Raw genomic sequence first — 19,155 nt, 5'->3', positions numbered from 1 at the left:
TTGGTTAGATACATATTTGGATTTGCACTTTTACCTAAGTATACAGGGAGTGTTTCTGCCTGAGGGAGAAAGAACTGTAGAAAGTAGAATCACCCTGCTGAAAAGGATGGTGGGCTGGAATCTGTGGGAGAGCTGGAGTGGGAGGAAGTACTGTGAGAAGACTTACAGTGGAGACCTGGAGGTAGAGCTTCTTTCTCAAGCATTTAACTTGTCATGGTTCTGAGATTCAGTTAGATGCTAAAACTCTCCCAAAGAAGAAACTGGGCAAACAACAGCACCCTTACTGCCAACTAAAGAACAGAGAACAATCAACACATCCCATATATTTTTAGCCATATGTATGCTGAAGAGCAAGTCTGAGGCCATGACATTCTTTTATTTGATGATCAGTATTAGGAGATTAGGGGAGGGGAAATTTCTTCTTTTTTGTCTTGTTGCCCAGTTACCCACATCAATAGCTCATTTTTTTCTTTTCTGTACATAATACAATAATTTCTCCTTATCTGCAGGGATTACATTCCAGTTCCCCTGGGAAGGCCTGAAATTGTGGTAAGTATCAAGCACTATATATACTATAGTTTTCCCTATACATAGATAACTATGATAAAGATTAATTTATAAATTAAGTGAGTAAGAGATAAATGATAATTAATAATAGAATAATGATAATAATTTACTGTGGAGAACAATATATGGCCTCTCTGTCTCTCTCTCAACATCTTGTACCATACTTTTTTCCTTTTCTTGTTTTGCTATGGAGATGATGCAATGGCTACATGATGGAAGGAAGTGAAGTGAATGATGAATGAACAGATTTCAGGCATAGTGTCAGCCTCTCACTGACCTTCTGATGATATTTCAAAAGAAGAATCATCAAGATATGACCATGCAGGTTGACAGTGGGTTACTGAAATTTCAGGAAGTGAGAACACAGATAGGAGATGACTACTACATTAAAGATCTATTGATTTTACCTGTGAGATTGGGAAATGGAGAATTGAAACAGGCTGCCTATAATATTTTTCAGTTAACTCAATATTTGAGTTAGTTATACTTTTATTTTCAGAGGTATATCACATTGTACAGGTAATGAAAATTATTATATTTCATTTCTACTTATGAAATGATTCAGTCTTAATATCATTTTTCAAAGAGAACTCTGAATCAGTAGCAAGTTTTCCTATTTTTCTACCCTTGCTCCTGGAGATTTTGCAATATAGCAAAGTGGGATGTAATGTTTAAATTCAGAGCAATGACTGAGGATAAATAGATACAAAAAATCAGCCACTGAGTGTGGCAAACATATCTACTTAAAGTCTTCATTTTTACTATATACTTTATTTATATATACCATAATGGTTTTAAAAAATTCTAGCATTAAAAAAGTCATTGCACATAAAAGACAGTCAATTTTAGAAGGAAAAGGGAAAAATTATAAAGTCCAATTTTTTTTTGAGGCAGGGTCTCCCTTATACAGTTCAGGATGAAGTAACTTATGTAAGCCAGGATGGACTTGAACTCACAGTGATCCTCCTGCTTCAGCCTCTCAATTTCTGGAATTATAAGTGTATGCCACCATACCTGGCTAAAGTCCATGCTTTTTTCAGTGCACTAAGTCTTAGAATTTAATCCATCTCTTATTTAACCTTGTGCCAAAAAGAGGTAAATTCTTTTGGAACCAGGTTGTTGGGGCTTCCCTGCATGATCGCAGAGTGATTCTCTCAACACTGCAAAGTTCTTTTGAATTCACATCCAAATTGTTCATTGTTGGAATTCAGACATTTAGGGATTGACCATAAACTTGCTTACTTTGCTTTTCAAGTGCATCCATCTTAATCTCCTAAGAATTTTATCAGTACCTCATTTAAGACGGGAGCTACATTTTAAAAACAGCAACTGATGAAGAACATATTTTGTATGCTGTCTGTAATCAGCACTTTTCTCATCATATCAATGTTTTAAAAATATTAAGAAAAACACCAAAAAAAAATAACAATATCAAATATCAACCACAGTAGCAAGAGTGATATCTTTTCCTTCCTGACTTCTTTACGCCTAGATGCAGGGGGAGGGTGAAGGGCTGCACTCCTTCAAGGAGTGAGGTGAAACTTTAAACTTTTAGCTTAGCCTCAGGAAGCCAATGATTAAATTGATTGAGCAATGAGTTCCACCCCATTTTTCTAATCCACTTATCTCAGGGTCATCTTGTACAGTGAGTTGCCTTTGGTGTCCCTCAGTGTGACCTCACAAGGCCACTGAGCCACTGTATATGATCTGGTGCAGGGATAAGAAATGCTGTTTTCTAAATGCTCCAGCTTTCATATATACAAAACTGATTATATAGTAAAGTTATTTCTCCCAATTCTAGTACCTGTTCTCTCAGTGACTATTTAGAAGCCACGATAAAATAGCAATTAATATTTCATATTTTAGTCAGATAATCATAAATTTAAATTCAAACTCTCCCATTTAACAGCTCTGTGACCTGGGACTAATTCGTTCATTTTTCTGGAATCTCTAAAATGGGACTATTAATATTCATCTCATAAGGTTGCTGGGAAACTTAACATTTATATATTACCTGACGTACATTATTTGTGTGACATTGGAAAAAGGTTTTTTTTTTTTTTTGAGTCTCAGTTTTCTTTACCAAAAAAGACAAAATGACTTTTGCTAGTGTTCTATGGACTTTTATTTCTTAGGAAATCTTGGTATTACCTTTTATTTTTTTCTGTAGGTCATGATTCCAGTATAAGAAGTGACATTATTAATTTAATCTAATATAGATGTTTCAGTAACTACAATTATAAGTAATATTGACATTTGTTTATTATAGGTATATAAATCTGGCTATACTTTTAACTTAAGTCTTTTAACTTTAGGCAATTTACTTAGCTTCTTGCATTTTTATCTTCAAAATGAAGATAATAACACCTACTTCACAAAGCTGTTTTAAGAGTAAATGAAATTATATATAGAAACAATTTGACAGCCTCTAATGCATACTAATGCTTAATAAATGATAATATCACTCTCATTTCTATTGTTATACATTAGAAAAGATCTAGAAGATTTCTAAAATATTATGTAGAGGAAAATGTATAGTTTGGTGAGTGTAAGTGATAGAAACAAATCATATAAGCCTTCTACATACAGGTCAGAAACATTCACTGCACATTTTGTATAGGACAATTTCCAACTTTATGTTTATGGTCCACTTATTTTAAGCAATATCTGGTGACTAAAAATTTGGGGTGAACAAGAATCTCAGATAACTCTTAAGATTTTATTAAAGTATTTGGACCTTTAATTTTAAAACAGCAGAGGGAAATTGCTGGTTCCTGAGAGGTTTAACTCCAGGGAATACAGGGCATATCAAGTTGTAAAGAGATGCCTTTTCTTTAGCTGGGTCCATAGCTCCAAGTACTAATGCAGCCAGTGGGAAGCTGTACTAGACTCCTTTGGGGGGCACTACCTCCCTAATCCTTCTCACTTTGCCCTAGAACCCAGGCAGATGGAGGCTTGCCCTGTATGACTGGCACCACTGAATGCAAACAAGTTTTGTAACCTGGACTTCAACAGGACAAACACCCAGCCTTTTAGCCAGAGGGACAGGAGTAACGAATAGATTTGCTCTTTGTTGATTCATTTAAATTCTTTTTTCTCCATCTCTAGAACTTGAACAATCTTTTTTCTTAAGATAAAGAAGGTAGGATGAGGAGGAAAGGCACCATAGGTTTTTTTTTTTTTTTTGGTACTGGGGATCAAACTCGGGTCCTTGTGCTTGCAAGGTAGGCAGTAGAACCACTGAGCTAAATCCCTGGAAAGGAACCTTAGGACAAGCTCCTCAATCTAGCCTGCTCCTCAGAGGAACTTTTAAAATGTTGTGCTAGAGGTCCTGCTACAGATTAACCAGAATCCCTGGGGGTGAGTCCTCACCATTTTAAAGAAAACTTTCAATGTGCTTAGACTGTGCAACCAAGGTTGAGAGCCACCATTCTAAAAGCTGGTACTGTTGTTATGGAAAATAAACTACAGGTAGGCAAAAGTACATACACAGCCATGCTACTATGTAAAACTAAGGATAATTACTATTGTGGTTATCTATATATCTCTATTTTATTTCTATCTAAATCTAAGAAATATCTTAGAACAAAGTGAAAAATTAATTTCTGTAACCTAGTAATTAGCACATTAAAAATTTCCCTTTAATAATTTGCTCTATTTCTGAACATGAGTCTTTCCTGAAGCCATTAACCAAAAATGGAAAAGCACCTTGCATCAGGTTGCTATTTAAATCCTTTCCCCTTTTTGCCCTTTGCTATAGACTGTGTTGCCCCTCAGGGAGCCATATTGTTGTGGTTCTTCCATATGTACAGGAGCACCTTGGCTTGAGGCATTTCTGGTCTCTATCTTCCAGCCCTCTGATGGTTCTCCTGGAATAGAGATGGTCTTTGTGAACTCATCCATGAACGCTTCCATCAGAAATGTTGTAGTTTACTAACTATGATGTTTTTGGATCCAAAATATCATCTTTCATTTTCCCTAATTTTATTACTTTCCTATGGGTAGAAAAAAGACACTTTAAAAAATAGTGGGGACATTGTCCTGACAATTTCTTACAGAAAGAGGTTGCCTGAAGAAAAAAGGGGAGGAAGCTGATTACCTAGGAAAAGGCCCTCTTGCTTTTCCTCCCCATAACTCCTGGGATGCATTTGGTATCTCTCTACCTCAGATATCATTTCTTTTTAATGTTTCAGTTCCCATTTCCCATCCATGATGCAAACAAAAAATCTCCACTCATCCTGGTAAAGATTATCCTGCTAAAGTCCCTGTATCATGACAAAGTGAGATTATGAGTATGGCTGGAAGTGTGCCTGATGATCTTAGGAAGAAGGTGGACAGGGGGAGCCATAGTTAGGGAAGGAGGGAGAGGAAGTGATATTGGAGTAGGGTCTGGAATGAATGCTAGCAGTGGAGCACCCAAGAGTTAGGGCAAAGGTGAATGTAGGAAGAAGGAATGTAGCAGGAGAGGGACCAAGTCAGGATTTGGGGATGCAAAAACAGAATGCTACAAGAGATTGTTTTGGCCTAGCCCAGGCTTCATGAAAGGCAATTGAGAGATGTAGTTCTAAAGGAGAATTGGTATCAGCCTTCTGAAGGGTCTCACTGCAGAACACAGGAGAATTAACCCTTTATTCTCTGGGCATTGGAAAGCCATTGAAGAATTCTAAGTGGAAATGTGAAAAAAAAAGTTTTGTCTTATAAAAATGATTTCAGTAGCCATAGGTTTGATGGTTTGCAAGAGGACATGGTGAGCAGAAGGTTGCAAAGCTACTGCCTTGACTTAAGCTATAAGAACTGAAGAGCTCAATTAAGATAGGTGCAATAGAATAGCTGGGTCAAATGGGAATTCCAATCCTAGTTTCCTGAGGTCTCTCCATACTGATTTCCACAGTGGTTGCACCAGTCTGCACTCCCACCAGCAGTGGATGGATGCACATTGAGGCCATACTCTTAAGTGAAATAAATAGGACACATGTGTAAATACTGAATAATTTCTCTAGCATGAAAAACCGAAAGTGTAAATAATAACTAAAAGGTATAATAGACAATGTGAAATAGGAAGAAAAGGGGCAATGGGGAAGGGGAAGTGGTAGGGGTAGGAGTAAAGAAAGAAGGAAATGGAACTAATGTGAGAAAAAGAAAAAATGGAAACAAAGTCTTCGTAGATAGGGAGGAATGGAGGGGTTGAAGGGATGGCAGGGGAATGGGGAAAAAATAAGAACCAAGATGGATTATGTAAAGGTGCAAATTTCCAATGATGAATGTCATTGTAATGTACACCTTAAATGTATCAATAAAATTAATAAAAAAGATAAGTGCAATGGATATAATGAACTCTGAAAAGATAGGCTCATTAGGATGAAGAAACTGGATGAGTTTGCATATAGCAGTGAAGGACAAGGAGAAGAAGGGTAACCCAATGTTGTAAGCCTGGGCAACTGTAGGAAGTTTCCCATAATGGAAACCAGAAATGCAGAGTGAATTTGAGAGTTGGGACAATTAACGAATATCTGATAGATATTACACAGAGAACATTATAAGTATTTTATTTATAATTTATTTATGAGTATTTTAAGTATTTTTAGCTAAAATAAATAAGTAAATAAAGTTCAGCAAAGTTCTGAACTCCAAACCCTGAAGAAAAAAGTTTTTAAACATTGTGCAGAATAGTGAAGGATGAAGTAGAAGAAAATGAGCACTCTGAGCACTTGGAAGGAGGTTTAGCGTTTAAATCATCTCAATCCATTTGGTATTGGGAGGTAAACTTCTTCCTAGAAAAATCTCTCTGGAAACTGTTTATAACTCCTTACATAATCATCAAATATTTACTTTCTAGCAAGGAAATTCTAGCCCAAATAAAGATGATCCCTTGTGTTTACTATTATAACAAGGTAAAAATAAATGCCAACCAAAGTGGTTCTTTAAGTTACAAAATTACACCAACACACCTTTTACTGAATCTTATTAATATTTTATTGAGGAAATAGCACTATTGACTTCCGCATAGGGTTAATTGTCTCTTGGATTGAAGCAGGAGGGTGGTTTTTATTACAAAACAACTAATTTGTTCCTCCTTCCCCCTCTACTTCCAGGTCTCCTAGAGGTTTTAAATTTTAACTCAACTAACTAGCTATGGAAAACAAATAGGTCCCTTTATTTTATGTGTTTTTCAAAGTTAAAGTGAAACATGTTGTGATAAAAATTGTACATGTTTACAGTGTAATATTATTGTTAGAGTTTTTTGTCAGTCCTCTTTCTACAAGATTCTACTTACTGTCCATGGGAATATACACAGTCATGTACTAGACACCTTAATAGGACTTCAAATATCTTGCAGAAACAGATACTTATTCAGCACATATTTGGTACAAATATACCAAATGCTTTGTAAATGCTTGACACAAATTATTTTCTCTTCTTAATAACTTGTTGAGGTAGGTATTGTTATTACAGTAAGTCCTACATTATTCACAGCTTACCTGTATTCTGTATTTACCTATGTACTAAAATTTATTTGTAACCCTCAAATCAATACTCAAATCAATTTTTGCAGACATTGCAGAGCAGTCAAAAATTTCAGTTACCTGAAGTTTGTGTGTTCTTTCTGTAATCTATTTAGTGTCATGTTCTCATATTTTTGTGCTTTATGTTGGTGATTTTGTCATTTAAAAGGGCCCTAGGTGCTAAAGTGCTGTCTAGTGTTCCCAAAAGCAGTAGGCTGTAATGTGCCTTATATGTGTCAGTTAAGCTTTGTGCATGCAGGAGTAACAGTGCTGGTGGCTGTGAGGTCAATATAGATAAATCAACAATGTACATGAAATATGGTGTCTTTAAAACCAACATACATAAAACAAGGTTATGTGTTGATTTGTTAACCAAGGTTTGAGATCAAAAGCTTGCAGGAACCTAACCTTGTATTTCCCCTAAGAGCAGGTGTTCAGTCTTTACAATTCAGATTTTCCAGCTACTGTAGAATAAGACTATCATGAATAATGAGAATCAGTGGTTATCTCTATTTTGTAGATAAGAAGCTGAGGACTTAGGTGATGTGCCTAAGGCTTTCTGTATCTAAATGTGATCTACTGCTCTCAGTCTAATGACCTCAGTGCTCTGTGCTTCCAAATATCAACTTGTCCTTTTGCTCCTTTCTGTAGCATAGTCTTCTGTTATTTATGTTTTCTATGTCTGTCATTTAAATTCTGACAAGCATTTCTTCCACTGAAAGTTTGGAATATTGCTTCCAGATGCCACTGGAGTCTAGGAATTGGAGCTGGCTCTTGTGGACAGACTAAAGCTGGACATTTGGACTTCTTGGCTGCCCAGCACCCATTCACCTGGCCAAGAGTACAGTACAGGAGTGCCTTCATCTCTGGAAGACAGAGGGATTGCTCTGGCGGGAGCAGAAGAAGCATTGATCTTTGTGTAGGGTCAAAGGAATTGTAAATCTTGTTCTTATTTCCAAGAATTCTAAGCATAGTGTCCTCATGAAAATTCCTGTTGCCTACATTTTATTCTTTATTCAACAACTTATTCCTTGGCTCTTTGCTTCAGCCACTCATAAGTATTTACATTAAACATTCACCTACAAGTTCCTGGAAAAATGTATCTCTTTTCAATCACTTAAAGAAATTGGAGCATTTACAAATAGTTAACAATACAACCATGTTATTAGCAGCATACATTTCTGCTAACACAAAGGTAGTGTATACACATACCTTAATTCATAAGCCTTTGTTTTCCCACAGGTCTGAGACTACAACCAATGATATCTGCACTCATAATTTACTTCATGTTTTAGAAATTACTGTTTTCTGAATATAAAATCAACACAAATGTACTGCAGACTATTTGATAAATATAGAAAAACAGGCCTAAGAAACATTTTTTTTAGTTCTATTACTGATATGTAATTTCTCTGAGCATGTAAGTGTGCTCTTTTAGTTTTTTCTATCCTATGGTTGATAAGAGTACATGATGTTGCATTCTAAGCCTTTTTACTTATTATTTTACTATATGAAGATTTTCCTAATTTGTTAGATATAGTTAATACTTTTTAAATGACAGTAAAATATTCTAGGGTATAGGCTCATCACAAATTATTTAATAATTTCATATAGTTTACTTGCTTTTGAAATATACAATGACTCTATAGTAGGAATCCTTATAGTAAAACTACTGGAGAGATATTTGATTATTTTCTTTAGAAAAATTACTAAATAAAATTAGTATATCAAAAGTATGTACATATTTTGAGACTTTTGAAAGACTTACACTCAGATACAGTATAAAACTGGTTAGGATCCAAACATCCTTTGTTTTTTAAATGAGTTTACTGAATGTCAGTAAGTATACTAGCAGTATAATAGTTAGGCAGGGAAAAACATAGAGAAATGTACTCCAAGAACGTCAGGGAGGATATAATGCCAATACTCCTCAAACTCTTTAATGAAATTGAAAGGGAAGGAGTACTCCCAAAGTCATTCCTGAAATCATTACCCTGATTTCAAAGCCAGACAGGGTCCCAACTAAAAAAAGAGAACTACAGGCCAATCTCTTTAATGACCATAGACACTAAAATCCTCAACAAAATACTGGCAAAGGCAATGCAACAAATTATCAAAAAAATTATATATCATGATCAAGTAGGCTTCATTTCAAGGATGTAAGGAGAGTTCAACATATGCATATCAAGAAATGTAATATACCACATAAATAAGAGCAAGGACAAAAATCATGGGATCATCTCAATGCAGAAAAAGCTCTCGACAAAATTCAAAATCAATTCATGATAAAATTCTGAAGAAAATACCTCATTTTGTTAAAAACCATTTATTACAAACCAACTGCCAACATCATATTAAATGAAGAAAAGCTGAAAGCTTTCCTTATAGTGAGAAATAAGACAAAGATGTCCTCTGTTACCACTCCTGTTCAACTTAGTACTCAAAACATTAGCCAGAGCAATCAGGCATGAGATATAAATAAAAGGGATACATATAGACAAGGAAAAAGTCAAATTATTGTTATTTGTAAATGACATGGTCCTCTACAGAGAATATTCAAAAAATTCCACCAAGATTTCTAGAATTAATAAAGAAATTCAGCAAGACACCAAATCAATACACAAAAATCAGTAGTATTCCTGAATACTAATAATGAATCCACTGAGAAAGAAATTAGGAAAACAATGTCATTCACAATAGCATTAAGGTTCTTAGGTATGAATCTAACCAAGGAGGTGAAAGACCTCTACAATAAAAACTACAATACTCTGAAAAAGGAGATTGAAGACTACATCAGAAAACGGAAGGGTAGCCCTTGTTCCTAGATAAGCAGAAATAATACTGTCAAAATGGCCATATTTTCAAAATTGATATGTAGATTTAATGTAATCCTTATTTTTCAGGATCATGTATTTCAGCCCATTCTTGAACTCACTGTGCAGCCCAGACTAGTTTTGAACTCACATCAATCCTTCTGCCTTAGCCTCCTGAGTGCTGGAATTATACGAGTGAGCCAACACATCTGATGAGAGATTTAATGCTATCCTAATCAAAATACCAACAGCATTCCTCAAAGAACCACAGAAAATAATAGTAAAATTTTTGTGGAACCAGAAGAGACCTAAATAGCAAAAGCAATCCTGGGCAGCAAGAACAAAGCAGGAGGCAACACAGGCCCAGATTTCAAGTCATATTACAAAGCTACAGTGATAAGAACATCACAGTGCTGATACAAAAGCAGACAAGTGGACCAATTGAAGAGAATAGAGGTCACAGAAACAACCATGGACACATCAAGCCGTCTGATCTTTGACAAAGGGGCAAAAAACATGCTGGAGGAAAGATAGCCTCTGTCACAAATGGTGCTGGGAAAACTGGCCATCCACATGTTGAAGACTGAATCTAGACTCTTTTCTCTCACAATGAACTAAGCTAAAATCAAAATGGATCAAAGATCTAAATATTAAAACAGACACACTTAGTCTGATGAAAGATAAAATAGACAAAACTCTTGAAGACATAAGTGTAGGCAAGTATTTTATGAACAGAATCCAAATTGCTCAAGAAATAATATCAAGAATCAACAAATGGGATCATATCAACTTGAAGAGCTTTTGCACAGCAAAGGAAACAACTAACGGAGTGAAGGTAAAACCTATATATTCAGCCTAAAGAATGGGAAAAATTTTTGCTAGCCATATCCAGACAAAGGACTAATATCTAAAATGTATAAAGAACTAAAAACATTAGACTTCTCTATATAAAAGACCTAATCAAAAAATAGGCAAATGAAATGCATAGACATTTCTCAGAGGAAGTACACATAACCAATAAACACATGAAAAAAAATGTTCAACATCTCTAGCCTTTAGAAAAATTCAAGTTAAAACAATACTGAGATTCCATCTTAATCCAGCAAAAATTGCTATTATGAAGAAATCAAATAATAGCAAATGTTGGTAAGGCTGTGGGAAAAAGGAGCTCCTCTATACTATTGGTAGGAATGCAAACTAGTACAACCACTATGGAAATCAATATGGAGATTCCTCAAAAACTAAAAATGCAAATTACATTTGATCCAGTTATTTCCTAAGTATCTTCTCCCCCCCCATTAACTTTATTGGTACATTTTAGGTATACAAAAAAGTTACATTCATCATTGGGATCTTGTACCATTACATGAGACTCTTGGTTCTTATTTTTTTCCCCTTCCCTTGCCCTCCCTTCACCCCCACCACCCTTCCCTATTTACAAAGACCTTGTTTCCATTTTTTTCCTCTTCTCATATTTTTTCCTTTCCCTTTTTTCCCTTCCCCTACCCCTCCCAATTCCCCTGCTCTTTTAGACTTTTTCTTCCTGTTACACAATATCAGTTATACATTTTTAAAATTACAATATTAAGATCTAGGAGACATTACCACAGATTTTATAGAATTTAAGAGGATATAGAAAACATATTACAAAATCTTTTTTGAAATAAATTTGACAACTTCTAAGAAGTAACTTAGAAGACAAATTAGTGAAACTAACTCTGGAGGAAATATAAAATTTGAATAGCACCTATTAAAGTATATTCCTAGCTTGAAAACCTACCTATATGACAACAGCAGGCTCATAAACATTTTAACTGATAAATTATATCAAACAATTAAAGCAGAAAAAAGAAGGAACACTTCTCCCCTCATTTTAGGAAATCAACATTTTGCTAATCCTAAAACTGGATAAAGATAATAGAAGAAAAAAGTATGAACATAGATAGAAATTTGTTTAACAAAACAAACTCTTAGAAGTCAGATCTGGCAGTATGTAGAAAGTGGTTTTATTATAGGGATGGGAGTGTTGGTTCAGCATTGGAAGATCCACCCCCAAAAGTCATCATTTTAACAGAGGAAAGGAGAAAGCCATATGATCCTGTCACTAGTTGGAGAAAGAGTATTGGACTAAATTCTACAGCTGTTCATGGTAAAAGCTATCAGGAGGCTAGAAGTAGAACAGAAGCTTCTCAACAGATCAAAGACATGTACTCCATACTTCCAACAAGAACTCCTTCTATGAATGGAGATGATACAATGCTTTCTCCCTAAAGTGGGGAACAAGGGCATATATGCCTACTCTTCATCTGTCCAGCAGACTTTGAAACATAGGTCTAAACCAAAATAGCCTGGCAATAAAATGACACAACTAGGACAGGATTGGCATGGCAGAAGCAAAATCTTTCTATGTAGATGAAATGACAATCTACAGAGAAAATACTAAGAAATCTCTAGGAGCCCCTAGAACTTGTACTTGAATTTAGCAGGATTAGAAAACACAAGGTATATATAAAAATTCAGGTCTGTGTATACTTGTTATAAATGAAGAACTGGATATTGAAATTTTAAAGTTATATAGGAGTACAAAGGACCCAGAAAAGCCAAAAACAAAAACAAAAACAGTGTTGGAAGATGTTTAGCACCCAATTTTAAGACTTCTTCTAAAGCTACAGTCATCAAGGCAGTGTTGGTGTAGGAAAGACATATAGATCATTGGAATAAAATGGAGAATCTAGAAATAGAAGCACATATACATGGTCCACTGAGTTTTGAAAGATTATTTAACATTAGCATTTTATAGAATATAAACTTGATTCAAGAGCTGAGGAAGAGATAGTGTCTTCAGCAAATGGCACTAGAACACCTGGTATCCATATATAAAAAATTAACCTCAACCCTTTTTTTCCATACATGAAAGTAACTTGAAGGGATCTATGAACCTAAATAAGAAAGCCTAAAAGTATAAAATTTTAAGAAGAAATTATAAGGGAAAATATTTATGAATTCAGGGTAGGCAAGAACTACCTAGGATACAAAAACCACTATGTATAAAAGAAAAAATGATAAATGAGATTCCATCAAAATTTAGAACTTTAAATGACATTGTTAAAATGAAAAGTAGTCCTTAAACAGACCATATTTACAATGCATATAACCTATGAGCAGAATATATAAAGAATTCTTAGAGCTCATTATTAGACAACCCAATTAAAATGTAGATGTAAGAAGATGATAAATAGCCAGTATAGCACAAGGAATGGTGTGCAATTCTAGAATCAGAAAAATACTAATCAGTAAAATAATAAGGTTGAATTATGCACTCATTAGGGAGATGAAGTCAAAAGTTTTAAAAGCCTTGTCATGACTTTTTCTTTTTGTTGCATTCTCCCCCTTTGTGTTTAATTTGTCATGCCCAATGGATTCATTCTGCTGGGTTTCCTGGGGTTGTGATCCTCATTGTCTTTTCCTAGGGTATTGTCTAACATTTTTTGGAGTGCCAGTTTGGTATTCATGAAGTTCCTGAGATGCTCTTCATCATGAAAGTACCTTATTTCTCCATCAATTTTGAAAGATAGTTTTTCAGGGTACATAAATCTGGGTTGGAGGCTGTTTTCCTTTAGGGCTTGAAATACATCACTCCAAGCTCTTCTTGCCTTGAGTTTGCATTGAGAAATGTGATTTGTTTTTTTTCTCTCACTGCTTGTAGAATTTTATTCTTCTGTTGGATTTCTGGAATCCTAACTATTATATGCCTATGTGCAGATTTTTTTTGATTAAGGCTAGCTGGAGTCCTATATGCCTCACTTATCTGTATGTCAAGTTCTTTTCCCCTCCTTGGGAAGTTTTCTGCCATCACTTCTGTGAACAGTTTTTTTATGTCATCTGCACTCTTTCCTCTTTCTTCATTGACTCCAATCAGTCTTATGTTATTCTTCTTTGCTTCTTCTAGCAGCTGCTGGATTGATTTCTCATGTTCCCTTACAATTTTAAAGCAATTTTTCTTTTCCTGGTCACTAATTACAATCTTATCTTCTATATGTGAAATTCTATTCTCACATTGGTTCCTTCTACTGTGCAGATTCTCGATGGAGTTTTTAATCTCTTGGAAATTTGTTTGTATCTGTTTTGTGGATTCCATTTGTTTCCTATGTTGGGATTCCATCATGTTCCTCAGATCCTCTGTTTTTTTAATCTATGTCTTCTCTAGATTTATTAATCATGTCTTGCACCATGAGCACAATCTTTGCTGTTTTCTGAGTAATTACTTCTGATTTCATTTTTCCCAGATCCTCTTTTGTTGCCAGTTCAGAGTCCAGGTGGTTGAGTATCAGAGTGTTCCATCTCATTTCCCTTTGGGGTTGCTGTAGGTGATCTGGAAGTCTGTTTTTGAGGCTTGTTTATGTGTCTTCTCATTTCCATGGGGTGTGGGGGGGTGCTTCTGGTGCCCACGAGGCTCACCTTCTCTGCCCTAGGAGCTTGGGATGGCAGCAGGGGAGCTTCCTTCTGAGTGCTGGGACCGGCTGAGCTTCTCTGCCCTAGGAGCCTGTGTGGAAATGAATCTGATTCCATGAGAAACAGCAGGTGAGCTGTGCACCTTCTGGGCCATCAGGGTTAGGTAAGTATCTTCTTGAAAGTGTTAAAGACATCATACAACAGTGATATATGGTCACCTATGTTCATAGCAGCACAATTTGTAATAGCTAAATTTTGGAAACAGTCTATATGTCCTTTAACAGACAAATGGATAAAGAAAATATCATTCTGACACAGTGGAATGCTACTCTGCTACAAAGAAGGATAAATCCAAGCCATTTGTATAAAAATGGATGCACCTTGACACCGTAATGTTAAATGAAATAATTCAAATGCACAAGGTTAAATATTACATGGTTTTTCTTATATGAGAAATCAAAAAAATATATAAATTAAAGAACAAAATAAAAGATAGATAAAAGGAAACAGGGAGATAGACCTTTTTCAAATGGAAAAGGACCAAGAGGTGGAGGGAGAGGGGGAGGGGCGGGGGATAGGACGTAAGAAGTATAAAGATGTGCTATGTATGTGTAACAATTTCCTACAGTGAATGTAATCTTTACTTAATGAAAATATGTGCTACGAAATAAAACCAAGGAAGTAGCTAGGCCCACTCAAGCACTTCTCCCATGGAGTGTGAAATGAATTAGATCCAGTATAGCATTATATGTGGTTTATTTTTCAAATCAAAATTTTCTTTTGGGTTCTGAATAAATCAGACACCAGGAAGCAATAATAATCCTTCTCTTCACTCAGGAAATTTATATTGTGCATGTTTTTAGTTTATGCATTCTCAAATTTGTCCAAAGGACAAGAATGTGACCTTCCTTTTGTTTTCGGAGTAGTGGTGGTGGCAACGAACAGTATTTACTCTTGGAATTGTGCTAAAATTTATGCATTGACAAGCAATTTAAGTGGTGATTGTCAGGGTTGGCAAAATTGAGCAGTAGGCTGCTTGTCTTTGATGTCAATACATCTTCTTCCTGTATACTTTTTTCACTTTCTATTGTTGCCACTTCCTCTCTTGTAATCTGGTCACAGAGAAGAATCTGATAAATTTTCAGTAAGATGATAATACTGTGTGTGATCACTCCTAGGAATATTATAATTTTAAAGCAGGACCACAAGAAAAAGCACATTCTTAACAAAAAACTTAGTTTTCATTGTGGGTTTCTATGCCATTGTAATATGTATGTTTAGGGAGATGCTTATTTATTTTGGTGCTTAACAGGAATGTGGGAAATAGAATAAATAATAGAATGTATGTCTTGTAATTCAGTTGTTTTTATTTGGCCAAAGGAGTTGTGGATTAATCTGAAAAATTGTCAGTGTAAAAATAGCCAAGTGATTGGTGGAAGATTAATTCCTTTCTCATTTGTAGTTTTGTATACCCAATTGCTTTCCTTAGTATTATAGCAACAGAATTTAGAAGCTATAAAGATTTGGTTACTATTTAAATCACCAACTATGTTCTATTGTTAAAATATTCTTCATGGTACATTTATAAACTTCATGCTTGATTATATGGGAATATTTTCATAACTCATCTTTTCCTTAACTAGGAAATTATGTGTGGTTAAATTTATGTATTTTTATATATTATATGATTTTAGAAGTGATAAGTAAGATAAATGCATCTAGTCCTCCATGTATACACCAATGCTTGCCATTTTATTAGAATTCAATTTTTTTATTAGTACAAATGTCCACTCTAGTGCTTGCTTCAGCAGCACATATACAAATGTCCACTCTAAAATACAATGAAAGATTGATGATCTGTACACGAACAGAATTTTTTTCTAGTGTGATTGTACATATTTTTAACATTATTTTATGTTTTTGTATTAAGAGTAAAATTGTACTTTATCCTTTTGCTAGTACACAGCATACATTTGAATCTGCCAAGACGCATTTTATGTGTTTTGACTTTAATTGTGCTTAGATGAGTAAGCTCTCAAAAATAATTCAAAATAAATTATTTGTTTCAGAAGAGTTACCCGTATATATTGTGAAGAAAAGGCTCTATCTAGTTACTTTCCTCATTACTGAGACAAAATACTTTACACGCAAAGTTAAAGGAGGAAAAATTTATTTGTGTCACAGTTTGTAGAGATTTCAGTCCATAGTTGGCTGGCTCCAAGTCAAGGTGGCATGGCAGAGGGACATCGCAGACAAAAAATAGTTTACAGTAGGCAAAAGACAGCAAAAGCAACCAAGTGGCCAATTACAAATAAGTAGAATATGCTTCTTTCTGCTCCTTATATTGTATCCAGCCTCCCCCCTCCCCGCCCTAGGGCAGATAGCCGTCACACCCTTAATCCTAGTATCCTTAATACTATTTTTGCACCATCACACATGCTAGATCTAGTCACCTCTGAAAAAGCCCCAGCTCTGACCACATGAGGCTTTCGGGAGACATCTAATCACAAGTTATAACATTCTGCCCCTGGGCCAGCAAAGACTCATGCACATCCCTTTATGGAAAAGGCATTTAGTCTATCTCCAAGAGTTGCCAAAGTCCTAACGGTTTCAGCATTGCTTAAAAGTCTAAGTCCAAAGTTTCCTCTGAGATTTAAGGCAAATTTAAGATGAGCCCTTATATAAATGAAAGAAAGTTAAACATTTCCAACATTCAGTGGCACATCATAGAAATTTCTATTCCAAAAAATACAAAGAGGGATAGAAAGGAATGGGAACAAAGCAAGTTCAAAATCCAGAAAGACAAACATTAGTTCTTGTAGTTACATATTCAGCATCAGAGGCAATCTGTGGCAAGATATGAACTCCAAAGGGCTCGGGTGGCTCTGCCCCTATGGCCCTGTGGGTGGTTGTAGCTCCCACAGTTTCTCTCTTGGGCTTCTCTGCTCTGTCCTTGCAGTTTTCCTCAGACAATTCGTGCTCCTGGCTTCTCCAACCTTCTGGGGTCTCCACTGCACCATCATCTTCACACTCACAGCCTCACCCACGGCCCTCTCAGGGCCCCTGCCCGGCCTCCCAGGCCTCTGCTGAAATCTGGTGGAGCCTCCTGACCCCACCACGCTTCCATTCTGCAGGTATCTAACCCAGCACCATGTGGATTATGCCATGGTCTGCTGACAGCTGGAGCAGTAGTCAGGCTTCCTTCTCTCTTGGTCGTAGGGGTCAAGTGCCTGGATCACTGAGCACTCTGAATCCAACCCCAAGAAACAAATTTTCTAGGCAAGCACCATTCTGGAACATGGTGTTCTAGGGCTCTTTTCTCAAAGCAAAGTCTTTCACATTTGCAACTCTGAGGCTGGGTCTTGTGATGTCCTCAGGCCATCTTTTCTGTGGTCTTCTATAGGGTCTGGGAAAGGGAACATTACCAGAACCCCTGCAGTGGGTCCTGGTCTTCTGTGATTCACAACAGCACAAGGCTAGAGAATAAAGACAGGAAATGAGACTTAGAGAAAAGGCTGGGTCTTGGGTCTGATCAGTTCTGTTCTAGACAGCAAAGACAAAGACACTCCAAGGTTGCCACTATTTTGGGGGATCATAGGAAGTATCAGATGACTCAGAGGGTGGCAATAATCCTAAATTGATGATCTTATAATCAGAGGAATCAGGTGACTCGGAAGGTAGTGGTAATCCTATGAGGATGAGGATCTTATGCTGATGAGGATCTTACATTGATGAGGAGCTTATGTTGATTAGAATGGTAAGATGGCCAAAAAGATTCTTACAATAGTGGGTGGGAAGTTATGTTTTGGCATGCCATAGCTGGCCTGCAGGCAAGAAGACTAGGCCTCATGCAGCTCTAATCATAATTTAATTGTGAAATGATTTTTTTCCCCAAAGTTATGTAGAATGGCTCCCAACAGTTTTCCTCTGAAATACTTGGCTTTTTCTTGCTAGTCTTTTTAGTGACCAGTTTCTCCTCTGTTCCATCTTTGCATTAACTATCAACAACTTTACTGGAGATTGCTCTCTGGGCAAACTCACATTTTCTACTGGGTGCTTTGCTCTTAATTCTCAATATGAATCTGGCTAAAAGCCCCCCAAAATAGCCATGTCACCACCTCAATGTTGGACCATCTTGAAATTTCTTCTGCAAGATTAGTTAGTACGCTATCCTTAATCTCAGTCTCAAGCAAAGTCTCTGGAAATGAGAAAAATGCAGACAAACTTTCTGGCAAGCCGTAACACACATTGTGTGTCCTTCTTCCCAGCAGAAATCTCCTGACTCTGTTCTTTACCAGCAGTATTTCTATCAGCCTTCTAGTCTTCTGAGCTCTGACCAGGAAGTCACATTCAGTACAGCCTATCACTTTCCAGGGCTGCTCTTTCAGCTGGCATCTTAGAACCTTTATAAACTCTTCCCATTAGCCAGTTCCAAAGGCTCCTCACATGGTCAGGTACAGTCACAACAATGGTCATACTTTTCTGATACCAAATTCTGTGTTAGTTACTTTTCTCATTGCCAAGACAAAATACCTGACACCCGAAGTTAAAGAAGGAAAGATTTATTTGACTCACAGTTTGCAGAGGATTTTTTCCATAGTTGGCTGGCTCCAAGGCAAAGTGGCATGGCAGAGGGTCATCACAGAGGGGAAATAGTCCATGACAAGCAGGCAAGTGAAACCAAGCAAGGGACCCTAATAGCTTCTTTATGCCTCTTTTATACTTTTATTTAGGCTACTGAGATTAGGGTGATGCCAAACCAATCAGTGTACTGATTTAATCACACACTCTTAATCCTAGCTTCACACACTCTAGATCCA

General features: G+C 36.2%; 1 protein-coding gene across 5 annotated transcripts in view; it reads left to right on the top strand.

The window, feature by feature from the left end:
- LOC147824123 (uncharacterized) overlaps nt 1–19,155 on the top strand; it is a 152,383-nt gene that overhangs the window by 117,824 nt on the left and 15,404 nt on the right. For 3 of the 5 annotated variants that reach the window (XM_087190356.1, XM_087190355.1, XM_087190357.1), the window contains one exon: nt 510–549. In XM_087190356.1, coding sequence (XP_087046482.1) covers nt 510–549 — 40 coding nt within the window. Of the gene's footprint in view, nt 1–509; nt 550–7,811; nt 8,158–14,355; nt 14,499–19,155 lie in introns of those variants that run through there. The other 2 variants (XR_015442695.1, XM_087190358.1) reach the window with 2 other exon arrangements.

Source organism: Heterocephalus glaber, unplaced genomic scaffold (assembly GCF_053883595.1).
Source record: "Heterocephalus glaber isolate CG9 unplaced genomic scaffold, H.glaber_assembly_v1.0 deba00001553, whole genome shotgun sequence".
In the NCBI taxonomy this organism is placed as follows: domain Eukaryota; kingdom Metazoa; phylum Chordata; class Mammalia; order Rodentia; family Bathyergidae; genus Heterocephalus; species Heterocephalus glaber.
Note: the sequence above shows the minus strand (reverse complement) of the source record. Positions and strands in the feature narration are given on the sequence as shown.